The sequence below is a fragment of the Cucumis melo genome, chromosome 7 (genome assembly GCF_025177605.1).
Source record: "Cucumis melo cultivar AY chromosome 7, USDA_Cmelo_AY_1.0, whole genome shotgun sequence".
Classification (NCBI taxonomy): Eukaryota; Viridiplantae; Streptophyta; class Magnoliopsida; order Cucurbitales; family Cucurbitaceae; genus Cucumis; species Cucumis melo.
The window spans coordinates 28,112,519-28,140,479 of NC_066863.1; the positions used below are offsets into that span (position 1 = coordinate 28,112,519).

A 27,961-nucleotide genomic window follows, 5' to 3' on the forward strand; every position below is an offset into this window, starting at 1 on the left:
CTAATAATATTTTACTTTGTAAACTTTGGTTAAATTGCAAACTTGGTCCTCATAGTTTGATCCCTATGGTTTGATAAATTAAGACTATTTATGAGAATTTTATCAAAACAAATAAAGTATTTACAAGGTTTTATCAAACCATATAAACTAATTAATTCTAATTTTTGAAATCACAGAGACTAAACTCCAACTCTTCTCAAACCATAAGAATCAAATTTGACAATTTAACCTCAAAAGCAACTTTTATTTATTCACTTCTCTTCATCTTTATATTTTTTTCTTTCAAATATCTTCTTCTTTTGAAAATTTGTTTTAAATAAATTACAAAATTGTTACACAATATTAATAAATATAGCAAAATTTTATAGTCTATCAACATATACGAGTAATATATTTTTTGTTATATTTGAAAAATAAATCTTAAAAGTTTTATTTTTCTCTCCACACTCTTACGGATTTCTTTTTCTTTTACTCCAAATTCCCTTTTTCTTCGACCATACATTTTTTCCTTCATTGTTTTTCCTTTTAAAAAACAGGCAAGAAGGACCAAAGAAGATGAATGAAAAGACAAGAGAAAAAAGGTTGAATCAGAAAGGGAAAAAAAAAACAAATAAATAGATAAGGAAATATTTAGATCTAAAACATAAGCATGTAAAGGATGAACAAAAGTTACACACATGAGAATGCATAAAATAACAAAACAATGTAGCAAATGAATAGGAAGATATAATGACAAAAACATAAAGTAAAATCACTCTCAATACATAGCATAGCATTTGAATTCAACCATATATTTCAAAACCATGGTATATGTATAGACGCAAGTCTAAAAGTTTACGAAACTAAGTTAAGTTTTAAAATTGTCACTGGTGACAAGTGCAAGTTCAAATTTGGCAAGTGTCTTTTTTTTTTTTAATAGAAAACATGAAAAATGATCCAAATAATCTGTGTTGAATGAGAAATGTCAGACCAAATACAAATTCTCGTGTCATTTACTAAATTAATGAAAAAATTACAATTAATTTAATTTAGAACAAATTAAAAGAAGACACGTGTTCCAAATTGAAATTGTAGAGACAATTAATTGGAAAATCTCATAATACCATTTTTTTTTGTCTTATCGGTGATTAAATTAATTATTTTGGTACAATTAAAGATTAGAATTTAGATTAGATTAGTTTGAGTCCGAAAATAGGCCTAACTTTGGCCCATATGTCAAATAAGATCCAATTAGTTGGGTCAAAGGGTTAGGTCCATGACCAACCAAGCCTAAGCCCATGAAGACTATCTAATAAATTTTATAAATAAAACAATTTTCTATTAATGACGTTTTTTTATATCACATCCTTTGCGAAGATATTAATAGAATTATAACAAAAGACTGTTTTGAATGGTAGATGAATTGAATCTTCTATTATTTCGATTATCGTATCGTTTAGTATTTGGAATGCTAGTTTTTTTCACTAGAATAGGACCATTTAAGTCATTTTTCAGTAATTTTTTTCCATTTTTACGATTTTACTATTTATTCAAAGTAAACTTTCAATTTTTTTATTTTTCTATTCCGCCCAAAATTTTTACACAAAAAATTTAAAATTTTTCATTTCTCACAAATTTTCTTTTGTTGAAACTGTTTTCAATTTTTTTTTTCATTTTTCAAATTCTTATCAATCATTTTCATATTTCTTTTTTCCAATTTTCATTTTGTTGAATCATTATTTATAGAAAAATAATTATTTTTTTAATTTGTAAATTTATAAAATTCAAGGAGAATTTTGAAATTAGGTCTTAAGCATTTAATTTAAATTTTAGTTATGTTAGTGGTTAGATTCAAGATTTATGGAGAGATTAGTTTACTCAGTTAATATCACGTTTAGACTTATATCAAATTAAAGTGACATTACTACTTTGATATTTATGAAACCATGAATGTATATCGTGTTATGAAATTACGAACATTTGTTATGTACATGTTTTAAGGATCTCACATGTATGGAAAGCAAAATGTCCTAGATCAGTTTACATTATTATGATATATTATGCATGTGTTTTTTCAAGACCGATTAACATGACATTATCTACTATATGAGATCGTTGGATATATATGTAAATACTATATAATAAGACTATGTATTTATAAGATGTGATCTCTTATCCTAGCTTCCTACCATCAAAGTGGTGCATTTCCAATAACACTATATTAAAGAGAGAGATATGAGCTAGGGTCAGTGATACGTGCACATCAAAATATATAGAAATTATAAAATTACTCTCCAAATAACTTTTATAACATACTTTAAACCATTATTATTAAAGTAAATAAATAATTTTTTTCTTTTAACTAATTGTAACAAAACGTTAGGGGTAATGAATACTTAAGGAGACCATGTTTGATTTCAGAAAGTATATTGAAATTATCTTGATAATAGGTAGCCAATGTGATATAATTACGAGGAGTTGACAATCGACTTTATTGAATTTCACCTGTCAAAAGTTTGGTGACGATTTGAACTCTCCATCTTCCGCCACTCTAATATTTATGTCCATCGTCATTCTCTCGTTTTCTCCCTTCCCTAACTCTTTTTAATTATATTGAATCGAATCCGACCATTTCACATATTTTTAGGATTGCACCTTAACATACAAATTTATAAGCTTCAGGGTAGTTTAGAGAATACATTTGACTAAAAAATCATGAGATTATATCCATTCTATTTAAAACTAATCGTTCGTTCTCCTATATTTTAAAACTTTTTTATTATTGAAAATTTAAAAGTATTATAAGACAAAATAATAGACGGAAGAACTTTTTCAGCCTAACATAGATTACACACTCTCGAAATACATCGACTACACTACATAAATTTGAAACTAGCTCGGATACGAATCTCAAAGAGCATATATTTCTTTCAAAAAGATAATAAAATATTTTGCTAGATAGTTCCTACCTATTTTCAATAATTCTATATCATAAATGTATAATGTATTGTCTTCATAATTATTTAAATAAATGTGATGAAGGGTGTGAAGGTTATTGTGAACAAGTGGGATGGAGATGTGCCACAAAGAGAAGATTTCAAGAGTCACATGTGGCCACAATCCCATCAAATTTGGAAAACATGAATACACTCTTTGTTGTTTCAAAATTAATAGCCGCAACTAACCACTTACCAATATCAGAACAAACCCAATTAATTTCAAATACAATCTCTTCTGTTGCAACCCCCCCTCACCCTTTTAATGTCACCACCAACAACACAAAAAAGTGAGGTCCCATAAAGTCATAAACTGACTTCTCCAACTATGTGCTCTGATATATACATAATGTCCTACGTAACATTTGTATACTCCTCCTCCTGAAGTCGTGAACATTATCGTAAGACATATCTATAATCTGGTATTGATAAGTACTAATAATAAAGTTTGTTACTCTTTTAATACTTTATATTCATCGTAAGGTTAAAATTATCGATTCTTGAGTTTTTAAAACATTAAGATTATAAACTTTCTAAAGAGGATATTAAAAATTCGAAACATATAGGTAGCGTTTTTAAAAACTTAAAGAGTACAATATGGATGGAGAGATTTGAAGTACAAACCACTTATTTGTATGTTAGTTTGAGTAATTATGCTCAACTTTGTTCTTCTAAAACGTAAGTGGATACGAATACAAAAAATTGAGAGCTAAGTTCTCATTGTCGATATTTCAATTCTCATCGACCAAACTATCACTATCTTTCTTTTAATTTCATTTCAATATTAAAATAACATTTTGCAACTATACTTTACATTAATAATCAATCGAGTAAAAATAATATTTGGCAAATTTCAATTTTAAGCTGGGAAAACTAATCTAAATTATTTGATAAAAGTTTAATAACAGTAATTATTATGAAAAGAAATTGAATAAATAAAAATTTCATAAGAGAATAGAGGCAAAAATAAATAAAATAAAAAAATAAATTTGTGATTAATAGAAAAGATTCAAAAGGGTTTTCTTTTCTTTTTTCTTTTTAAAAAAACTATCTACGCTTTGTATAAAAAATAGAGACAAAAATTCATTACACCTGATTTTTCTTGCTATTTTTGACAATTTTCTAAAGATTAAACCATAAAAATAGTGTCTATCAAGTTTTTCAGGTTAAAATAAATTCGAAAGAGTCTTTAAATATTCAAACAATTACTTTAATAAAGCAAATACTTGAATTCAAATGCACAACATTTATTTCTCATTCACCTACCATTTTACAATCACAAAATAAAAAATATATATTTAGGATTATTTGAAGATCTAGCTAGAATTTAACAAGAATTACTAAGAATCAGATAAGTGTTATAAAGTGTAAACAATCGAAGACGAAACGAAAACAAAATCTCATAAAACATCAAAACAGTGAGAACAATGACTCGATTAAAAAATATTTCGACAAAATGAATTTTATATTAGAAATCGAACCGAAAATGCTCCATTCAATTAAACCATTTGCATGATTGAAGAGCAGCAAATTATTGTCTTCATAGCGTTGGAAAAATATTTACATTACTATTAAATATTGTACTTCTAATTCAACCTTCATTGATTATTATGACCAAGAAAATCAATTTCTTCTGAACGAAGAAAACAATCCATTCTTTCCTAAAAACAAAAGAAAAAAAAAAAAAAAAAACTATGGGCTGTAATTAATTTCAACTTGAGATAATTAATTTCACAAATTTATATATTTTGTTTCCATATACTTTAAATTTGTACAAGTTTTTTTCACTATTATATTTTTAGATATATATATATATTTTTTAATTCTAAAGTTATAAGTTGCTTTAAAAGCTTCAACTTGCATCCTTCCTATTAAATACTTCTAAAAAATTTAATGATATTAAATGTGATAGAAAATTGAGTATCTGCCTGCACCTAACTATTTCTCTAGCCTTAGTTAAATAATTATATAGAAGATTATTACAAATAGCATTAAAAAATAAATTTATTCTCACAATATAACAAAATTTTTAAATAGACTATAGAAAATTTAATGAATTTTAATATATATTGTAAATAATTTTAATATTTTATTATTTTTTTAAAACTTTCTTAGTGTATGTATATATAAAAAGACTAAATAGGAGGCAAACATATTTTGGAGGGATTTTTAACCTTATCCAAGTAATTTTAATTATTTTGAATATATGATTTGTAGTAATTTACCAAACTTATAAATGAAATAATGTTTATTAACTTAATTTTCGAAGAAAAAAATTTTATGGATCGATGACCATTTGATTTTTTATTTTTAAAAATTATGTTTGATTTTTTCCATCTTTTTTAACCACATGGTTTTCACTTTTCTAATAATTACTTTGAATTGTATTTAACCAATTTAAAAATATTATTTAAAAAACGATTTTTTTTTCAAAACTTGAATTGGTTTTTTAAAACAAAATAAACAACTAAAAAAAAATTGTAGTATTTATAACCTTCTCAAAAACTCTCAAAAGTGTCAAATAAAATTTAGTCAAACAAAGGACTTATAACCAGAGAGATATATTTCAAAACCAAAACAAGTTTTAAAACCACCAAATCCAAAATAAAGATCAATTAGTCACTCAAAACCAAAATAAGTTTTAGCTTAATGATAGTTATCATGATCTTAATTTCATTCTATAGTTCAAATCTTCGATCTTCCTTCACACAATAATTTCAGAAAGACAAAAGAGATACATTTCAAGACTTAAAAACATTTTATTTCTTTCTTATTGAAAATCATTCCAAACAAATCGTAACTTAGATTCACACGTTCATCCAACCATGTATAGTTTCATATTTATTATTAATTTAGTTTAAAAAATAAAAACAAAGACACATTCTAAATAAAAAGATCTTAACAATCTTTTTACAACGTGGCCAAGTCAACCAACATTCTTTAATCTAATAATAATACATCAAGATATATATATATATATAGCATTTTAGTGCTCTTTCTATATGTATATGTATGTGACACAAACTTATAAATAGAGAATTTAAACTAAGAAAAGAAAATGTTATAAAGGGAAAAATACATAACATTTATTTTATTATTTATATTAAAAAATGATAATTAGCTAACATCAAACATAATTTAGTAGTAATTGATATGACCTTCGATCTCATTAAAAAAATAAATAAAATGAATAGTGTTTTTTTTTTTTTTTTTAATTACACTCACAATAATACAGATTTTGAATTTGGTGGACTTCAATACAAAAAGTCAAATTTTAATTTAAGTGAAGGTTGTTGTAATAGGGGAATCATTTAATTAGTTTAACCTAATCCATTTTTAATAAATTAAATTGTAATTTATTCATTGTGATTACCAAAATTTATTGCTTTTTAATTTAATAAGCAGAAAAATGGGCTTTCAATGTTAGACCATTTTATGTAAATTATATTACATCATTAGTCTTAGTCACATACCATTTTGGATTCTTAAATCTAATTCTATTGGATTAGTCGGATTTTTTTTTTCTTTATTTTTTAATAAAATGTGCCATCATTTTCAAATATAGTATACACAAAAATTTAGTATATTTCTTTTTTATAATTTTTTTTATATAAATTAAAATTCTAAAAGCTCTTTTGCGTCATTTCTCTTTCTTCTTCTTTCTTTCTTCCCTATTTTCTCTTTTTTTCTCTCTCTTATTTTAGATTTTTTTTTCTATTCTTAAATGATCTAAATTTTTTAAATTTCTTTCACCCATTTTCGACAAAGTTTTTTTTGAAGCTATTTCATCTTCGGCATATTCGAGAATATCAAAATCGTTTAAATATCTTTTTGACATTGACGTTTATCACGATCAACAAAATCGTTTAAATTTAAAGACTTTTTTTATCGTTTAAAAAGAATTAAAATTGAAATATTTTTCTCATTGTTAAAAAGAATTATGCTAAACGATCTTAGATCATTTGTTTAGTACATGATCGTCTAGACGATGCATCCGTGAGACCAATTAATCAGCTCTCTGGTTATATTTTGAAAAAAAGAATCTATTCTAAAATTTAAAAGTAGAAAAACTAAAAGTGGTATGTTATTACAAAATTTATTGATTTTATTGAAACCTTAAGAGAACTAAAATTGCAAAGAAAAAGAAAATAAGAAAAAAACGGAAGCTTCATGACGATTCCCCGAGGGAGAAATCCGGTTTAATCGCTGGAGACGGCGCATATAACAACACGCATTTAATTAACTCGTCTTCTTCTTCTTCTTCTTCTTCGTCTTCTTCTTCTTCGTCTTCGTCTTCTTCTTCTTCTTCAACTCTGTAAAAATGGAGACGATCTAGTACTATTACAACTTCCTCTCTCTCTCTCTCTCTGTCTCAAATCACACTCTCTTTCATATTCATGGCGACTCACCATTCGACTCCTCTAGAGCTTAACGGAAAGTCAATGGAAAACTCAGAGTGGACGGAGGAGGAGGAGGAAGACGAAGATGTAGAAGATGACTTCAAGGAGTGTGTTGAAGAATCGAATGGTTCTTTAACGCCTGTGATCAATGATAACTTGGATTGGAATGAGGTTGAGAAACAGAAGGTTGCGATCATGAGAGCTTTTGTTGAAAAGGAAGACTCCTCTGCTAAGGTTACTTATACTTACTTCTCTTCGATTTCTTGTGATTCGGCTGTTTTGATTGCGTGTTTGTTCCGTTTTAATGTTTAAATTTGTGCTCTCGTGTTTCTTTTGAATTTTTTGGTTGTTCTTACTGGAGAGATCTCGAGGATTGTTTTTCTCGTGATACATTTTACTATGTCTTGTATTCATTGCTCCATTTCGATCTGTTCTGTTTTCCTGTGGTTCTGAATTCAATTTGTTGATCAGTTCTTGTCCAATCTTTCTGTTGGATCGATATTTTTCCTCCTTTTAACTTATTTCGGAGGTTAATATGAATTTTACGCTCTTTGGATTTGTCCAAATCTGTAATTCGTGTTATTGTGTTGTTAGAAGTCATTTTTAAATCCTGATGTTGAATTCTCCGTTGCTTTTACTTCAATTGGCCCACAGAAATTGAACCATAGGATTCTTTAGAACCATTTTCGAAATATTTTGGTAGAGTTGCATATTTTGCGGACTTTCCATATCTTTTTAAAATATCCAAACCTTCAAGAGCAATTAGCGTATGTAAGAAAATCCTGTGAAACAAAATCTATGTCGACTAATTCATTTGTTGTTGTAGGGATATTTGTAAGGAGAATCGAGAGGGTAAATTTTACTAAACGCATACCACTTAGATTAACAAGCCATTTGTCTCTTGCATTGAAGAACTTGTTAGGATATTCGGATGAATTGCGATTGTGCGATTAACTTTTTTTCCATAGAATTCTTAGAACTTTTTACTATTTCCTATGGCTTAAGAACATTAATTATGTGCATGCAAACACCTCTTGATGACTTTGTTTTTGTAAAGATCTTGAACATTTTCTGCATATTGGCAGGATGTAGATGATTTCATGATCCGAAGGTTTTTACGAGCTCGTGATTTAGATATAGAGAAGGCTTCTGCCATGTTTCTAAAGTATTTGAGCTGGAGAAGATCTGCTATTCCTAACGGATTTATATCACCGTCTGAGATATCAACCAATCTTTCTCACAACAAGTTGTTTATGCAAGGTGTTGATAAGAAGGGACGTCCAATTGTAGTTGGCTATGGTAACAGGCATAAACAGGGAAATCTAGACGAGTTTATTCGTATGTTATGACTTTGAGCTCATGTGATTTGAATCCAAATTTGATGTTAGTTATTTCACTTAAAAATCACAGATGAAGGTTCTGATCAGTTTATCTTTTAATCTTTTGCAGGTTATGTAATCTTTATTCTAGAGAAAATAAGTTCCAGGTAATTTCTGCTCCTCAAGTATTTCACTTCCCTGCATTTTAGTTGGTTCCAATGGAGAATAGTACCTCTTTCTTAGGGGAAATCTTGAAAAAGTTCAAACCTCTTCTATGCTTTTCAGGATGCCAAGTGGGCAGGAAAAGTTTGTGTGTATTGGTGACCTTCAAGGATGGGGATACTCTAACAGTGATATTCGTGGATATCGAGCATCTCTACAAATCTTGCAGGTTTGACATTTGAACATTCAAGAAAGATTATAAAATTGCATACCAAACAGTGTTTAAACAGTTGTTTGATTGTTTTGATCACAGGATTGCTACCCTGAGAGGCTGGGCAAGTTGTATATTGTACATGTTCCTTACATATTCATGACAGCATGGAAGATGGTTTACCCATTTATTGACAAGAAAACCAAGAAGAAGGTAAAATTTCTATCACACATTATGATGGATGGGGACATTCTCTTGTGGATGACCAAAAATTTGATTGAAAATGAAACATGCCGTATTTTTCAAAATTGAGGTTTCATATTCGCGTTTTATGAGATCATCAAAACGAAACCTCATACATACATGCAAATTTGCCTCTCGCTTTCCACTTCTTATTATTCTCCTCTTTCCCATAGAATTTAAAAATTTGAGTTTTGTGAAAAGTACTTTTAACCGATTTACTTAAGAACTATGCATTTTTAGATATGCTTTGTGGAGGACAAAAAGCTGAGATCCACACTACTTAATGACATCGATGAGAGCCAACTCCCTGATGCATATGGAGGCAAACTTTCACTAGTTCCAATCCAAGACTGCTAAATAAATGACCATCAAACAAATACAGTTGCAACGTAACTGATGCAATCCAATCTCTCTCTATCAAAAATCTTTTAAGGTCAATACTCATTACCCTTCTCTTTTTCTCTCTCTACCTTTCTTTTACTTGTTTTCTAGTTATGCTTCTAAGGTTTAATTAAAATAGTATGTATAAGCTTTGAAATAACTCTACTACAGAAGTTCTATTGTAGAAATCATACTCCTATCTATGTTACTACTGAACTCAAAGATGAGTTATTCTTATTATTCCCAATTTTATGAATAATGGTCATACTATAGTTTGGTTCCTAAAGTCTTCTTTCGTTTTCGATTAGGGTTCTTGAAGTTTTAATATATTAGACTAATAAGTTTTAATCCAATCATTGTTGTTGAGATCTTGTTGAGATTACCCCTTACTTCTGTTGTAAGAGTTCATTTAGGGCGGTTTATTTAGATTTCGTTTGATAATCATTTAATTTTTTGTTTCATTTTCTTTTATAAAAAAATTAAGCTTACGTGTTTCCACTTTTAAGTTTATTTATTTTTATCTACTTTTGGCCAATGTTTTAGAAAACGAAGTCAAAATTTGAAAATTAAAAAAATAACTTTTAATTAGTTATTTTTTATTTTTCGAATTTGTTAAGAATTCAAGATATATGTAAACTAGAGAAGGAAATGAAGAGGAATAGACTTATGTTACTCTGATTTGTATCTATTTGAAAATATAAGTAAGAAATAGACAACAGAGAATGAAATTTAGAGATGGAATAAGTAATTCATTTTTCAAAGACCAAAGACCAGGCAGAATTTTGATTTTAAATTTTATGGGTTAATTTGTTTACTTTCTTACCATTTAACATGATTAACTCGCTTCAAAAACTTAGAAATGGTCAAATTACATACATACATACAATATATATAATTTCACATGTTCAAACCTCCAAATTTTAGGAAACTATTTTATATGACATTTAAATTTTTTTAAAAAAATTATTTTAAATAACACTTCTATATTTATATATACAACAAAATATTACAATCAAATACTAAACATATTTATAAATACAACAAAATATTATAATCAGATAGATTTACTGTGTTTAAAAGATAGACACAAACAATAACATAATATATATTCGGATCTATTGCAATTTATATAGATCGACTATATGATCTGATATCTTATAAATATTTTATAGTTTATTTTGTTATATTTAAAAATAACCTTTAAATTTTTATATCAAAAAAATGCAATTCACTAGACTCAAAATTACGTTCACGTTATACTCGTTGATGGTATATATTCTCTTAAAGAAAAAAATTCAGTAGATTATGGCATATTTCCACAAATGGTATGTAATTTTCATAATTAAACCAATTGATACATTTATTATAATTGTTTATTTTTGTATTTCGTGCCCAATTCCTTTATTTTTTTTTAGGGTACAAATCAAATTTATTGATTTTTTAACATATTTACAAGCCAAAACTCCGGCATATACATATCCACCTTGAGACAAATGCTAAACAGCACCTCCGAATAGTGACGGATCTAGAAAATATATTGACAGAAGGCTAAAAGAAAAATATAGAAAAACTATATAGGTAAGATTTGAACTTGGGTTGGAAGAGAGGCTAACAGTGAGAGTAACAACTAAACTAACTATAAATAATAAAAATTAAGTAGTTTTCTTTGTCTATATTATATAAAGACAATAAAATTCAAGCCCCGGTCCTATGCTAATTCCGCCGGTGCCTCCGATAAAGGATTCTCATGCTATCTACAATCTTCCAAGTTGTAAGGATGATCTTATTCAAAGATGTACGAAGTGAGAGTGAATAGAGAGATGTGTCTAAATATGTTGTAAAAGAAATCCAATTTTTAAAATCCTACGGACATGAAAAACTAATTTGTAGCTGCAATGCATTAGTCATAATTTCTATGGATAGTAAACAGAGTACATTTAGGATCAAAAGAAATAACATAAATCTCATCATTAAAGAAAGTGAATATGCTTCATTTTTGCTCTATCTCAAAAAAATCTAGCAGTCAGAAAGAAGAAATTCAAAAGACCTTTTGTAATTGGTTTTCATTTTTCTTTTTTTCTACGTAAGTTTTCATTTTCATGAGCCTTAAATCACTTCTTGGATATACATCAATGACCTAACAGAATACAGAATGTTACCATAGATTGACCTTCCCCTCTTCCGATGCTCAAGTCCTCATTAAGTGCAAGGCGAATTTCTGGGTTACACGTTAGATATTCCTTCATTTGAATGGTACCATCAATCTCTGAAGTAAAGTATAGACCCCTGCAGTCAACATCGGTAATCATTATGAAAATACCAAAGCAAAAAAAAAAAAAAAAAAAAAAAAAAAAAAAAAAAAAAAGAAGATGAGCATTTAGCAAGAACTATTACAGCACATTGTCAGATAATTTCACTTATCCTATTGAGGTGTGATGCTTTCCCCTAGTAGAATTATAAGTTAAAAGTGTGATTCTTGATTAAAAATTAAATTAAAAACAAGAACTTGATTCTTGATCCTGCATACGCAAAAAGATCAAAGGGAGGCAACTAAACTTCTTAATATGTTTCGATACAAGCTCATTAGTCATTGCCAGGCTCTTGGAAAATTTGAGCCTCTACCTCTACCAATAGATTTTCTGAGGATCAACATCAGAAAGTCCAAACTAAGAATCAGTCAACATGTTCTTAATTAAAAACAAGTGAGTTCTAAATGTGCGAAACCCTAATATGTTCGAAATGAACAAATTTTGCATCAAAATTGTTATTAACATCAAATTAATGTTCAGAAATGGTAATAAAATGAATCTGCATTTAAATATTTACATAAACCGTCTTTGCTCCGACGGGCACAGAAGTTAGTTCATCAATGATTGACAAGAATTACCTGGCGATGATCAGTGTTTTGATTTCTTCTTCGCGTTCAAGGTTGTCTTGCCATATGCCAGATTCCTAAAGTGAGACAATTTAAGCTCCGCTTGGCGTTGTTTTCTCCTGGCTTTTCGAGATAAATTGTCCTTGTCAACATTATTTACTTTGTCATTCTCATTGTCTTCCAAAATGTTCTTGTTGGAGCAATTTTTCGCCTTTCTCTTCCCAATATCTTTCTGTTCACCAGATTGTTTGCCTCTAAGAAGCTCCCTAGACCGCATTTTCAGGCGCTGTCTAGTACTATTTGGCATCTTCCATTCTTCCTTATAAGGGGCCAACTTTTTCATAGAAACAAACTGATTCAACTCCTTGTCATCCATTGCCAGGATTTCAGCAGTACTCAATCCATAACGATTAGGTTGTATTTTGGCGTACTTAAACCTCGTCTTCAAGTCTCCGACTGTATCCTCGTAATCTAATTTATAATACTCCTCCATCATGGCTTCCTTAGCTTTTTGGTACAGTGATAATTTACGCTTCCTCTTTCTTGTGCCTTTTTCATCCTCATTGCCTCGTTCTTCATCTTCTTCATTATCTTCATTGCTCATATCATTATCAACTTTATGGCTTAAACTCCTTTGCCTAGCTGCAAAGAAGCCATCACCTGACTCAGAGGAAGTCCACCCTTTTGGCAATCCAAGCAATTCATCCTCTTTGTCAAAATCAGGCTTCTCATGCTGACCATTGCCTTCGTCATCCATATCACTTCCAAAACCAGGATCAATGTCTTCTTTCTCATAATATTCTTCACTAAAAGCCACTTTCATCATTCTGTCATACTCTTCAGGATCAAAATCATCATCTAAATCTTTAATATCTAATAAGCAATTCTCGTCCTCCCCAAGTCCTGCCGTCTCTCTAATCTTCCTAAGCTTCTGCTTTACCTCCTCCTTCTTCAAATTTTTTAAATGCTTCAACTCCTCCTCTCTCTCTAATCTTGCAATCTCCATCCTCTCTTCCTTATTCTTTCTCTGCTCCTTCCTTGAATTCTTCTTTTTCCTAACTGACCCCTCAATGGTCCTACTATGCCCCCAAATGGTATCATCTGCATTTTCTTGGAACCGGTATTCATATTCCTCTTGTTTCTCAATCTCTTCCTCATCCTCTGATAGCATGTTCAACTCCTCTTCCTCAACCTTTGCATCTTCACCAATCCACAGTTTATTCTTAAAATATTGTTTCAAGAACTTTGAATTTTCATCCAACTGGTCATCCCCATCTCCAAAATACTCATCCAACTTCCTCTCAAATTCTTCATTTTTTTCCTCTTCCACTGCACCTCTCTCCTTCACTTTTAACAATTCCTCCTCATCATTTTCATTTTGTTCGGCTGCCTCCAAGAATGCCTTGCGTATTTCTTCTTGCTCCTTATCATAAACCTTCACATTTTTAGTATTCTCATCATTGAATTCAGGACCCTCTTCAATCAAATGCTTCGCTACCACATCTTTCAAATACATACCGCTTTTCTTCTTTTCTGTTAAACTACCTTTGACGTCATCACTTTCCTTGCCATGGCTGTCATCATCAGAATCAAAAAGCTTGGCTTCTTTTTGTTTGAGTGTTGGATCCTTCTTCTTTACCTTGATTAATGCATCGAAGAACTTCAAGTCCTTCCTAAAATTTTGGCCATCTTCTTCCTGTGAAGAAGATGATTCAGAGTCCGAGCTTTCTGATTCAGAGTCTTCAATTAGACCCTTCTTCTTAAGCTCCTCTAAACGCTGAATATCCTCTCGCTTCTTGTTATACTCAAACCTTTTAGCATAATCCTGATTAATTTCTATCTTTGAGTTGTCATTGTCAGAATCACTTCCATCAAATAATCGTAGACCCATTGTCTCTGCAACAAGAAAAATACTTCAAATTAGGATTTTTCATGAGTACCATACATATTGAGCACTACATGTATAATGCCAAAAAAGATGCAGACTTTAAATTGGTAAGACCCTCAATCTTTCAATGTGGTGCAAAGTTTGTCCATAAGAAGCAACAAAATTGTATTCTAAAGTTTATAAGATACTTAACCTAATCAGCCCAATTATTAAAATTACAAATAAAAACTAGACGTAACAAGCCAAACATGACCCCTTATAGAGTAAATGGAAAAGGAACTACAAGCCAAGACGATAGCTTTCACAGAAATTGTAAGGGGGAGAGAATGTAGACTACGAGAATAGATGAACATAATACACAACAGTCAAACTTAATCCGAGCAACCATTTCCAAATCTATCAATTTGGGATCTTTTTAACTAAGAAATACACAGGTCATCTCCTACCGCTGGTGACTAAAATAAAGGTGATCATAAAAAGATTTAAATAGTTATACTCTCTCTACATAAGATTTTCTACAATTACAATGGTATTTCAACAATTTCTATATAACACGATTTCAACAATTAATTTCATGAAGTTCTTTATTTCAATGGTTTCTAAACCCTCTGTATACAAATGCATTTGTTAGATGCTTCGAAAATTTATATTCCACTATTCTTGATGATACAACCCTCAAGTCATTTTTCCTAGAACCAAGTATCTAAGAACTCAATAACCATACCTATTAATCATTCTTTGGAATTCATACCAAACAGGAAAGCAGCCCATTCACCATACTATTTAAAAGTAAAAAACCTAGCATATTTAAATCAAACGCTGACAAAAAGAAAACTTGATGAAGTCAGAGGAGGAGAAGCATCAACTGAAATTTCATCTGAAAGAAAACTTGATGAAGAGTATCTATAACTCCACGCCTCACTACTGCTTATTGGCTTTCTCTTAAAATTTCATTCCCCACTTCGATTAGATCACTCACACAAAGACCCTACTTCAGTTGTTTTAGTTTGAGCTAATAAAGAATGTGACATTGCTTCATATTATACTGAATCGCGAAATACAGTATAATATATTAAACTAAATCGCGTCAACAATAAAGAAAATACCTCAAAATCTTCAACCGACGCCGGAGTCTACCGTAAAAACGAAACCCACGCCGGACAGACGAAGGAGAATAAACGAAGGAGAACGAACGACGGCTTCCAACATAATGAACGATGGTAGAACCGGTTGCTTTAATTTTAACCTAATAGGGTAAACCGCCAACAGACCGAACCGGTTCGGTACCATTATTGTTGTAAACCAATTCAACCCAAACCGACCGAGTTGGCCCGGTCGGGTTTTTTGCACCCCTACAAGAAAGTTTGAGCCTTTTATCTAATATGGAAATTAGTTGACTCAAAATTCCGTTCATGCACTGGACGTCAATGGCATAGATTTTCTTAAAGAAAGAAATTCAGAAGATTATGGCATAATTCCACAAATGGTACCTAATTTTCATAATTAACCAATTGATACATTTATTATAATTTTTTACTTCTGCCCAATTACTATATTTTATTTTTCTTTCTTTTATTGTGAAGTACAAAAGATAAGATTTGATTTCCGTTTTCTTTGAAAAATAGCAAAATAATGAAACTATTAAGATACAATCTCACTTTTTAAAATTTAATTTCAATTTAATACATACCACAAATGCACAAACTGCCTCAATACAGGTAGTTAAATTGAGTAGAAACTATTCATACACAACCAATAGATAGCTGTTGCAAAAGTGACAACTTCGGTTTGACGACTGTCGAACTAAGAAAAAATATGATGCTATTTTTTTAAAGAATGATAATAACTACAAATTGATAAAAACAGAATATGAGGATTCAAGTATCTCTATGTTAGCAATATGACAAATTTCAAATCATTCACAACCAAAAGTTTTCTATAAAAAAAGAGATAAAGAAAAGAAAAAAAACAAATCGCTACACAGAATTGACAACCAATCACATTATCACAAATACGTATGTTAAAATATCGAGTATACTTAACAAGTCTTCTCATTACATGGAATTAATATGAACATACGTATTTTTGGTTTCAACTAAATTTAGGCTCTGACATTGGCTGGCTTACTCATCTATAGCTTAGCCTCGTAGCAGCTGAAGAGTAATAATAAGATGGCAAATTTGATTCACCATATCTAAGATCACTATAAGCTGTCGTTTGTGGCACACTAGCATATAACAAGCCGCCTCTCACCGTCGGATAGTAAGAAAGATGTGGAGATGTCAACCTGTCCTGTAGACGATATGGAGATGGTGCATCGCTCTGTGATTGTGACAATGGAGCAGTATGCAAAGTTGTAGAAGACGGCCTTTGGCTATAGTAACCAGGAATGTAATCTGTGCGAGCAGCATCTCGATCCAACATGAACTGTGATATATGATACTGGTGGCCATACACAAATGGATGGTCTGCATTATTTGTCTCAATTGTATTGCGAATACTGTTGAAGTTAAAAAAGAAAAACATATCAATTTATATAGATGGTAACTAAGGTAGGAAGAAAATGCTAAAAAAGTTGCCCACTTGCATATAGCAGCATAACCACAAACACCTTGCTCAAAGTTATCTCAAATTCCATCTTTCATATACAAGATGCAAAGTGTCTTCCCAAACCCCACATGATTCAGCATTCAGTAACAGGAGTTTCACGATCAAAGCAATCAACGACATAAATAATAAATAATCATTGTGCACAATAATTACTTAAATAAAAATCTAGACCGCCTCAAGAAACTCCACTAAAAAGTGTTCTAAATAAAAAAGAAAAGAATTCAATATTACCCCCACCAAATCAAACATCTTAAAGACCCATTTGGTATGTTTTTCTGATTTTATGAGAAAACGATTTCTATATAATCTGCAGAAAATTATGGTAAATGACAAAACTGTTAGAAAATATTCAATATATAACACAATTTCAGATTCTATCAATGATAAACTTCCATTGGTATATAACAATGTCACTTATAAACGATGTCCATCATTGATAGAATCTCAAATTTTGAGAGATTTTATAAATATTTTGATTCATTTGGTTTATTTATTGATATTTTGCTGAAGTTACAAATATATTTTTAAAAAAATAATATAATAAAAACCATCATTAAACTTGCTAAACATTTAGTACCCCAACGAAATTAGAAACCAAAACATTATCTAACAAAACCAAAAATACTACACCATCAGACAGCATGTAAATGATACGACTTGAAACACTCAAGGTTTTAGGTTGATAACAATTAAGTGGACGAGAAACTCGAAATAGTATCATTGCCCCTCAGTCTCGCACCTTCATACACACACTAATTATTGTCATCTGCAGGAATTCTGAATCAATTGGACAACTTGCAGCAAGAAATGCGCAGAGTGACCCAGAGCAAAGCAAAGCAAAGAAAATATTTGAGACAATAAAAAATGATTACCTTGCATACGATTCTGGAGGGTGTCTAAAAGATCCTTCAGGAAAATATGCTTCATGTGCCTGCTCAGGATGATAAGGTTCAATTGAACGGGGATGATACGGTTCTACATGACGGGTAGGGGCTTCTGTTCTTAGAAGTCTAGGCTGCAGTTGTGAATGAGACTGAGAGACATGCAATCCTGGTTCAAATGGATTGTACTTCCCCAGATGGACGTCATGCCCACGGACATCATGTTGAGGTCCTGTCTCAAGGATCGGCAGGTAATGCACTCCAAACGGTGGTTTCTCAAGAGGATATGATTTAGCCACTTCTTTGGATCGTGCAGACTTAAATGATGACTGGATCCCCACATTTGGACGAATATATGATCTCTTAGCAAACGATTTCTTGGGGATTGGGCGGAACAAGGAAATTAGGCTTTTCACCTTCATTATAAGAAAAAGCCTCAGCAAATTATAATAAGCATTCTCCTTCATAAAAATAAACATTTGCTTGACATTTATATGAATCCTAGATCCGAAAGCAATAAAACATAGAGTTTTTGGATAACATAACCTGTGTACTATTGAGCTCCTGTTTAAATTTTCGATGACCCTCATAATTGTCTTTAATAGCATGTTTGAAAGCACTCTCGTGAAGAGGCAAGCAATCCTTGAATATCTTAAACTTCACCTACATAAGAAAAACCAAAGGAATAAAAAAAACAAGTCAATGAGAACATCAAGACGATAGATAATCAATTTGATATTTTGATGCATACGTCCCATCCATTAAAAGTCAAAAGGAACATAAACAGCCACGTGATACAAACCCAGAATAAGACTTGAAGCACTAAATTAACAATTCTTCAAGGCACTGCCCACCAATAGCAACAAACAAAACAATGGAAATCACATCCACCCGGATCAATAGTCAGACACACTTCAATTTTTTGCACCCTAGTGAAGGAAGAAAGTCATAGACCTTCTGGCCTAGACAGGCTAAATTAGCCTACTCAATCCTCCATCAATAAGAAATAAGGTGTATGAGATAAAGGATATCCAAACACCAAGTTTCCAGTTAATAAAGTTGGAATTATTTCGAAAGTACCAGATAGAATTGTCTTTCACTCATTTTCATTATTAATGCCTCAAAACATATCCATTCATGCTCCAGACTACCTTTTGAATCTATCACAAAAATTTCATGCAAATCGTCACCTTTATTTTACAACTACAGCCTATTTTCTCCTATGGGCCATTGAAAATATTTTGTAATTTCCTTTGGATAGGGTTACCTTCCCCCATCATAACTTTCATCTAGGAAGCACGAACACGACATGACATGGTAATTTCTAGAAATGTAAGAAACACACTTCGCGGACATGCTGTATGGACATGGACACGCATGACACAACAAAACATGAGACAGTTATTTCAGAAAATGTAAGAAATGGACACATCGCACACCTTTTTTTTCTTAACTGTGTGTGTAATGAAATAGAAACTTAACTAGTCAACAGAGTTATATCTAGTGATTACTATTTCATGATCTGGTCTTATGCAAACTCATATAAAACCCCCACTTGCCTGTCACCTACACTAGTGTATTCAATCTCTATTTTTAATTCATAAAAAGCATGTTTGGCCTTGTTTAATTTTATAGTATATTGATTTTAGAAATCATTCTTTTTTTATAGGAACAAAATAAGTAAGGAAAAAAAGAAAAAAAAAATACAAGGACATACAAAAAGCAAACCCAACAAAATACCCCAACTAAAGGAAGGGAGCCAACTAAGTAATATGCTTCCTAGAAAATAGTTATAAAAAAAGCTTCAAAACAAAAGCTTAAAGGGACACATGAAATCTCACAAAAAATTAAACATCACCAGAATCCTTGCCCCTACCTCTAAAACTCTTATCAATCCTCCCCCAAAATATCCCTACCAATCGCACACACCTCAACCCACCGAAGAAAGTGGCCTTTCTCTCCGAAAGGCAAATGGAGGAGGAACTCCTCAATCGTCACACAAACATCTCTCTTCCCAACAAATCTAACATCGAACTCATGCAAGAGGAAGCTCCATAAAGTCTTTGAATATTGGCAATCCTAGAGAAGATGATTCGGTCTTCCTCAGCCTTCCGACAGAGAATACAGAAGAAAGGCCCCACAATTGAAGTTCTCCTAACAAGCCGATCAAAAGTATTCACACGACCAAGCAAGACTTGCCAAATAAAAAATATAACTTTCCTAGGTATCTTGATCCTCCATATCACATCAAATACAGATTCCCCTATAAGAAAGGGATCCAACAACCTGAAGAAGGATTTACAAGAAAACTCTTCGCTAGGATTCAAACTCCCAAATATGAGCATCCCTCCACCCCGCCCTAAAAGTGCACGCATCTAATAATCTAATAAAGGAAGAAGAGAGGCAACCTCCGTCGTTTCCCTACTGGAAAGATGACGACAGAACCCAAAGGAGATAGACACAAAATTCTCAAAACCCCGAAAATCAGAGATCATGCGGTTTTTCAAGGAAAATAAGTAGTACAAATGAGGAAAGACAAAAGAAAGAGCTCTATCCCCCACCCAATGATCCTTCCAACAAAATTGTCCTTACCATCTCCCATAACGAGAACAAGTAGGACACTCCAACAAAATATCTTTCCACATAATTCGATGTATGTCTTTAACCCCTTTCTCTACTCATTCAAAAGGAAGGTTACCATGCTTGTTCACAATGATCTTACACCACAAAGCCTCAAGCTCAAGGGTAAAGCACCACGACCAATTAGCCAACAATGCTCTGTTACCCTGACGCACAAGCCTTCCCACCGCCACCTCGTAAACCAAGTAAGACCCCTTCCCTCCGTTAATACCCTCCCAGAGGAAGTTCCTCATACGTTTTTCTGAACTCTTATAAACCAAGCTAGGAATCCCAAAAAAGAAAAAAGTAGTACACATGAATGTCGTTTAACACGAGAATCTGATCAGAGTCAACCTTCTGCTTTAAAGAAAAAGCTTTTCTTCCACGTAGCAAGCCACCTACGGATTTTCTCATAAACAACGTCCCAAAACGTCATAGCCCTTAGATGACCTCCTAAAGGAAGCCCAAGATAACATGAGAAAAAACCCTATGGGATATTTTGATCAAGGTTGTAGATCTAGGAGAGCTCCCAACCAATTGATGTGTCTCCAATGCATAATGAAACACAAATGTTTGCAAAACAGACACTACATGCTTAATTCATAAGGCAAAAAAGTATTGCCTAACATGATAACTAAATAGTTCCAATGATATGCTTGGTTCAAAACTCTCAAGTGAGATGTTTGAACTAGTCAAGGAACCCTTGCCACTAAACAACGAGGGTTTCCACCATAAGATAACATATCAAGTTGTAAACTTGAGTTTTCAAACCTCCCCATCCTTGCTGAAGACAAAAGTTAGCATATTTTGCACACATCGAGTTATACACTCAAGTTTTTCGATATTCAATAAAGAAAAGAAGCATGAATGGTTGCATAAATCTCAGTTTTATAAAAAACTACCCATCTTATTTTAAATCTAAATAAGGGTAGTCTTTCTTACCTGCGCTTGAAATTGCCCATTGAAAGCCGTTGGTTCCAAATCCAATGCACCATTGCTGGTAGCTTGGTAGATTCCATAAAGAAGCTTTAAGTCAGTGTCAAACAAAAATAGCTTCGTGTCAGGATTAATATTCTCTACAACTTCAATTTTCCCTTTTGGTAAGCCAAAAACACGATATTGATAACATTCCGGCTTCGTTTTTCCATTGCACATAAAAATGAATCCAGAGGTGCCTTCGTTCCCCTCTACTTTCTCGTGCTTCTCCCGATCATCAACAGGAGGGATTGAAGTTGAAACTGAAGCACAAGTTGGACCATTAACAAGATCTTCTCTTGAAGCAGTATGGGCAACTTTTAGAGTGGAAGCTCTGCTCATCTTCCTTGCCTTCTTCTTATTAATAAGTTTATTAGCACCTTTTTTTGAATGATTCAAGCGTTCTTTACCCTTCAACGCTTTCCCTCTCCTCTTCGTCATTGATGACTGCCATAGCTTAAACAATCAAAACGGTTGCATATTTACAAGAAAATATCTTTAGAAAAAGAGCTTGGGGATACATTATTAACCCATGAGGTTTCACAAATGAACTTGATTCAAATTTATTTATGATGAACTTGTTCTAGATCTTCAAAAATTATAGCAAAACCCGTGAGATTTCTAAAATGCTTCAAATTAATGTGATGATAACTTTTTTGTGCTAGCTAATTTAACGAAAAGGTGACAAGGCATTTTAAGACGATTGTAGATCACAATAAAATTTATGTGCTAAAGATAATTATTGTTAGATTTCCATTGGATAACCTTCCTCGTCGCTCCTCATCCCTTCGGCTTACTAATCATTCTCTACTCTTCCTACCTCTAAAGGACAACAAACTAGACCTCTCATCCCCTTTTCAAACATATTGAAGAAATATTGGAGAACAACAAGCAACATGAGCAACGAATGAGCATTTAGCAAACAATCAAGCAAAAGCAAGATTGAATAGCAACTTAGAAAAGCTAGAGCACGAACAATGACAAATAGCAACACTAAGAGCTTTTTAGTAGCCACCTTGTTCATATCTTCCCTTCCTCCCATATTGTTCTATGTCTCCACATTCTATCACCGCTCAAGCATGAAAAACTAAATCCAGTAGCCAAAAACGAGACAATTAGAAGAGTGATGAACCAAATTAGAAGCAAAGACCAAGCAACAACCTCAAACCAGTACGACGAGCAAATGCTAGATAACAACTTCCTGTGCTCAGTCGTTTCAAGTTTAGAAGAAGCAAGAAAAGGGAAGGTCAACTAGGTAAGAAAAGGGATGAGGTAGAGCAGCTAGGCATGGAAGTAGGAGAGAGCAAAAAAGAAAGGGGAGAGTGTACACATGTTATTTTTAATTAGCTTTGCTCCACCTTAAAAAGTAACATTAAGCTTTTGGGCCTTGGCAATCGAACTTTGAAGTAGTATAAAATCAATTTTAAAAAAGGTTGCATCATCTTTTTTTCAACTTAGCAAACGGAAAGCTAATGGCAAAAGCAACTCCAAAGCATTTTGAAGACCATGGTGTGAAACCTCTAAGTATTTAAAAGATCTAAATTATCTTAGATATATATTAAGCATCGCCAATTCACACCAAAAGATCGCCAGGAGCGAAACACATCAAGCTTGATATGTTCTCTACCCTAGAATAGATATTTCAAACACCTCATGTCACACCAAAACAATGCCAAAAAGGACATCATGCATTGTTTTAGCCCCTCCATCATGCAACAAGATATTCAATCGAGGGGAACATTGACACATGATTAATCTCTAAACATGGATCACATTACTCTAAGCTATATTACAGAAGTCTTATAGTCAAAACGTGAAGCTAAACCAATGTTAGATCCTAAGATAATAAGTAAAATACATTTTTTGTCTTGTAAGTTTGAGGATAAGTTTCTATTAGTCCCTCAAGATAGATATCTATGTAGTCCCCAACTTCCAAAATTTGACAACTTACTCCCTAACCACTGCAATATGGTTCTGAAAGGTCCCATGAGCTGGCAATCAACTTGCGCTAATCAGATCTTATTCTATGTTATGTGTAGACTACCTTGCTTTTCCCTTTCTTTTTCCGTGGAAATGATTATGCCATTAGAGGGCATCAATGTTGGGTTGAACACTTAACATTGAAGCCGCCACCACCTCCAAAACGAGCCATGACATCTCTGTTGCCTCCTTCTCCTTGCACCTCAAGGTACTTTTCACTCTCCTCTCGTTCCATTGGTTAGTCAATCCTTCCAATTATTTTCTTTAAGTACTTGACATTTAGGCGTGTCTCGCATAGCTCAAATTTCTTGTACTTTTGAATATCACCTTTCGTTAATCCATCAAGTACTCAATTTCTATGACCTAATTCATTTGGTTTTTTCCTTGTTTGAATGTTGAATTGAAACATTTTGTTTCAAGACTTGGAAACCCAGATCTTGTAACATGTACAAATTCACAATAGATTGATATTCTTGAACTCGTGAAGGAAACCAAAATAGATTGAGTAGAAATAATTTATTCTCTACATTCACGATTTACGTAGTAAATTCACATTTATGCTTTTATCTAGTGATGAAGAAATTTGGTTATCTACTAATGACAGCAATTATCACTTTCTAATAGAAGCTCATAACTAAATTGAACTACTTAATGATTTGAAACGCACATTGGATAGAAAGTGGAGTACTTTGTAAAAGCTCCCAAGTTGAACAAAGGGGAGATTAATGAATGAATATTAATGGAAAGTTAATGAGCTTTTGGAAATTAAAGTTGTTATTGAAGGCTTGAAAGTTTTACCAACAATGATGTTATTAACCAACCCATTTGGGTCGAGTCGATAGTCTTCATTGGTGCGACGTTAATGGAGAGATGGAGACTTCAAAGAAATCCATTTGTTTGAGCAATAGGTGTGAGTCAAGGCTTGCAACAAATTTCATGGATATCACCTTCAAGCATATTGGTAGAAAATGTAATTTGGTGATGCATACCCTTGCAAAAACAGAAAATCCAACTCCGATCTGAGGAAGAAGATAAATGAACATTCTTACCTCCTTTGACCATGAAAGGAGTTAGGGACCATCTTTTTCTTTAATTCCCTTTCCTTTTGGTGTGTTCTATTTTCTATTTCATATATAAAAAATCAACTTAACTGCCAAATCATTCCTTTGATTAGTCAACCACTGGTCCTTTGAAAAGGAGAGAATTAAGGACTAAACAATTCGTCTCGAAACTTAAGCACTAGTAGAAACTTATCCTCAAACTAAAGAACTAAAAGTGTATTTCACCCAAATAAAAAGAGCCAAGTATTTGAACTTTTCTTCACAAGTAGACCTTATTTAGATTTTTAATTAGACTCCTTAGTTTAAAATACAAACAACGCCTGCCCACCATTCATTCATATCTTACATCCTTTTCATGAAAAAGTTAGAATAAATAACAAAAGCAATGATGTGATACAACCCCTATTAATCATAAGATCTACAACACAAATATTTCATTTCTACTTCTACCGATTGTTTTTTAGGTGAGGGTAGACCATTACCCATCATTTTCTCTCATCTTTTCTCCTTCACTCTCTTGTCTTTTGTTCTTTTTATTCTTCTCCTCTTCGCTTGCCACTAATATTCTTATTTTTCAGCCTCTTCTCTTCCTACTTGATGAAGATAAACAATTTTAGAAATGATGTTTGCTGGAAACCATCATAAAGTAGTGTTTTCAAAGCACGAGGTGCGTCTTCAGCAGGTGGCAACAAAAATGTGTCACCTAACTAGAGCAAGGCGCAATAAATAGATAGATATATGCAAAATATGTCTATAGAGCGCATAAATTTTATATAAATATAGTCCTCTACCTAAACAGTCAAAAGACTCAATAGTTTAATACTAAACAGTAAACACCCAAAAAGATCACCTAAAAGTTCTTTGAAGATCACCATTGGAAGTACATACTTGGAGTAACTATTTTCGCATATTTGAGCAGTGACTGCCCCAAAACTTGATGAATAAAAAAAAAAAAGGATAACCCCACAACCGCCTTCAGTCACCAAGAACATTTACTTTAGCAAGCTAGATTTTAAGGGAAATCACATCAGTAAATAAAAAGGATGAATAAATGTATACAGAACGCTTAAAAGATGACTACTGGCCAGGAAACTTTCAGAGGACCAATTCATGTAGTACAGGGTAGGATTCAGATGAAGTTATTGCAAATGCAGCGCTGCTAAATGGAATAAAATGCTTTCAAGGAAAATGAAAGGAAGATGGAAAGAGGGTAGCCATTGTGAGAATAGATCTTTTTAACGTGATAAAACCAAAAGTTAAATCACGATAGCCATCAAGATAAAACATATATGTTTGACATCATTAAATCATCCCTCGACAACATATCGCTGCAGCAGACAAATAATAAAGATTCCAACAGCCATTTCATATCAGTAATAAGAACAACAATTCAATAAATGAAATTTTCTTTTGAAAAAGAACCAAAAGAAAGAAAAAATCGAAGATCAAAACTCGAGAAAATTAAGAAAATTCAAATGAAATAGCAGAAGAGAGACTAACTACCCATGATTCTAAGAACGACACGGATGGTAAAATTGATATAACTACAGAAAAATAACACGAAACTAATGGAAGAAAGCTTCGAAATACCCGTAAACGTAGCCTCTGAAAACGCCGCTGGCGACGATTAGGGTTGCGGCAGACGGGAAGGGAAGAGATGAATCGACGGTGTCGACCGGAGGAAAGAGGATATATTTATAAGGCCCTTCAGATTTTGAGGGAAATTGTGTTTTTTTCTGAATTATGGAAAATTCTCATTCATTTTAACGGAAATCAGACGAAACGACAACAAAAAAATTAAGGAAAAAACAGTTCATAGCTTTTTTATTTTCTTCATCGGATGACTGTTAGAGGGCTACGGGCTATAAATTTGATACTTTTGTAATTTAGAAAATTTAGTTACATTGCCTCTATTTTCATAATATTTTTTTTGCAAAAATCCCTTATTTTAAAGACTAAATTGTTGTTTTAAGAATATCTCTATATGTTTGGGCAATAATTACATCAAAATTATTTAAAGTTCGATTGGCTATTATAGTTTGTGAGCTATAATAAATTGTGTATTGCTATAATTTGTATTTAAAGTATAGACTCTAAGATGGTATTTGGGGTAAGGAGTTAGAATAGTGAGGATCAAGGAGTTCTAAAGTTTCATTGATAGTTGTGAACTTTTGATGCCGTAAAAGTAGTGGAACTCACTAACTCCTTAGACCAAACAAATAATAGAGTTCGTAACATCATACTTCCCTACCCCTACTTCTAAAATCATTGGGCCAAACATAGACAGACATTTACACTTTATGTTTGTGGTAATAATTATTTTAGTATGTGTTTGAGATGAAAATTAGTATACTGTCAATTATAACGGTATAATTTGATATTTTCATTTTACTAGGTTTTAAAACAAAATTTCATAGAATTTTGTCATTTTAACTAATTTGAAAAAAGTAGTAGTTTTTTTATCATGATATGCTAACTTCAAATTGAAATAAACTAATAATTTAATCTTAAATTCAATGATTGAAAAATTATAATTTTTCCATCAAATTTATGTTTGAGAAATAAAAAAATCATAAAAATTAAATTTTAGGTGTTATTTGGCGTGAAGTTTTCCAACGTTGTAATTTTTAAGTTTAAAAGATAATTCTAAGTCTTTGATCAGTCAATTAAATCGTCTAATAAAAATTATTATTAATCAAAATTGGAGATTTCTATACATATAGTGTTAATAGATCTACTTAATACTTATTTAGAGGGAAAAAAAAAAAGTTAATAAGTAAACTTAATCCCTTTGTTTCATACATTGTCATTTTTACTATTATTACTATTCTTGTTAGGACACATTGTCTGACATTTTACAATTTACACGAAAATTTTCATTACAAAATTTCAAGCTTAATTCAATAATTTTCCTGTATTTTATGGGTTATTTGATTATTTTATAGGTTTCTAACACCTGAGTTAGAAAGGAGCATTAATGACGATATAGAGCTAACACGGATCAAAATAAAACTTTAATGCATCAATAAAAAATGAGAAGACCAAAAAATAACCCTTTCGTGTGCCCCATGGCACCGAAATGTCTACTTTATGTGCAAATCAGAAAATCAAAGAAAAAAATATTAATTGAAACTAAAAGAGTCATAAAAAATTGTTTTTTATTCTTTAAAAACAAAAACACCATTATAACTAGTAGTAGATCTAAAAATTATGTGACAGAGCTTTACAATTTAGTAAAAACAATATTACAAAACGAGGATGATTGAACCTTCAATATATTTTTGGATTCTCATAAACGACCAAAGAGTGAGACTTGAACTTGGGTCTAGAGAGGTTGAAAAAAACAATTTTACCACTAAGCTAGCTAGCTAACAATAATAA

General features: G+C 31.7%; 3 protein-coding genes across 6 annotated transcripts; 1 reads left to right on the plus strand and 2 right to left on the minus strand.

Annotated features, from left to right (window-relative positions):
* The first annotated feature begins 7,066 nt into the window (after window positions 1–7,066).
* On the plus strand, window positions 7,067–9,977 carry LOC103494639 (uncharacterized). Of its 2 annotated transcripts, none has more exons than XM_008455928.3 (6): window positions 7,067–7,609; window positions 8,461–8,713; window positions 8,825–8,861; window positions 8,980–9,085; window positions 9,170–9,280; window positions 9,551–9,977. In XM_008455928.3, exons 1-6 carry the CDS (start codon window positions 7,373–7,375, stop codon window positions 9,665–9,667), a joined length of 861 nt encoding a protein of 286 aa, XP_008454150.2. In that variant the 5' UTR covers window positions 7,067–7,372; the 3' UTR covers window positions 9,668–9,977. The 2 variants fall into 2 exon arrangements, with proteins under 2 accessions (XP_008454150.2, XP_050943343.1); XM_051087386.1 differs by having other exon boundaries at window positions 7,094–7,609; window positions 9,535–9,977.
* A 1,566-nt stretch (window positions 9,978–11,543) lies between these two features.
* Window positions 11,544–15,713, minus strand: LOC103504374 (uncharacterized). The gene is made up of 3 exons (XM_051087387.1): window positions 15,561–15,713; window positions 12,579–14,462; window positions 11,544–11,977 (listed from the first exon to the last, which is right to left on the minus strand). The coding sequence occupies exon 2, from the start codon at window positions 14,455–14,457 to the stop codon at window positions 12,589–12,591; it is 1,869 nt and encodes a 622-aa protein (XP_050943344.1). The 5' UTR covers window positions 14,458–14,462; window positions 15,561–15,713; the 3' UTR covers window positions 11,544–11,977; window positions 12,579–12,588.
* A 718-nt stretch (window positions 15,714–16,431) lies between these two features.
* LOC103494640 (uncharacterized) lies at window positions 16,432–26,335 on the minus strand. 3 transcript variants are annotated; one of them, XM_008455930.3, is made up of 5 exons: window positions 26,171–26,335; window positions 21,507–21,986; window positions 18,492–18,608; window positions 17,937–18,361; window positions 16,432–16,954 (listed from the first exon to the last, which is right to left on the minus strand). In XM_008455930.3, the coding sequence occupies exons 2-5, from the start codon at window positions 21,978–21,980 to the stop codon at window positions 16,582–16,584; spliced, it is 1,389 nt and encodes a 462-aa protein (XP_008454152.2). In that variant the 5' UTR covers window positions 21,981–21,986; window positions 26,171–26,335; the 3' UTR covers window positions 16,432–16,581. The 3 variants fall into 3 exon arrangements, with proteins under 3 accessions (XP_008454152.2, XP_050943345.1, XP_016901558.2); XM_051087388.1 differs by having other exon boundaries at window positions 21,507–21,995; window positions 26,171–26,314; XM_017046069.2 differs by lacking the exon at window positions 26,171–26,335 and adding an exon at window positions 22,555–22,596.
* Window positions 26,336–27,961: the final 1,626 nt, after the last annotated feature.

Bases quoted from the DNA above. Each gene is read 5' to 3' on its own strand.
- LOC103494639 (XM_008455928.3), top strand. From the start codon at position 7,373: ATGGCGACTCACCATTCGACTCCTCTAGAGCTTAACGGAAAGTCAATG. The intron at 8,714-8,824 runs GTATGTTATGAC...AATCTTTTGCAG, and splicing joins AAATCTAGACGAGTTTATTC to GTTATGTAATCTTTATTCTA. The intron at 9,281-9,550 runs GTAAAATTTCTA...ATGCATTTTTAG, and splicing joins ACAAGAAAACCAAGAAGAAG to ATATGCTTTGTGGAGGACAA.
- LOC103504374 (XM_051087387.1), bottom strand. From the start codon at position 14,457: ATGGGTCTACGATTATTTGATGGAAGTGATTCTGACAATGACAACTCA.
- LOC103494640 (XM_017046069.2), bottom strand. From the start codon at position 22,581: ATGGGAGGAAGGGAAGATATGAACAAG. The intron at 18,609-21,506 runs GTAAGAAAGACT...TTTCTTATGTAG, and splicing joins ATGGGCAATTTCAAGCGCAG to GTGAAGTTTAAGATATTCAA. The intron at 18,362-18,491 runs GTTATGTTATCC...CTTATAATGAAG, and splicing joins AGGAGCTCAATAGTACACAG to GTGAAAAGCCTAATTTCCTT.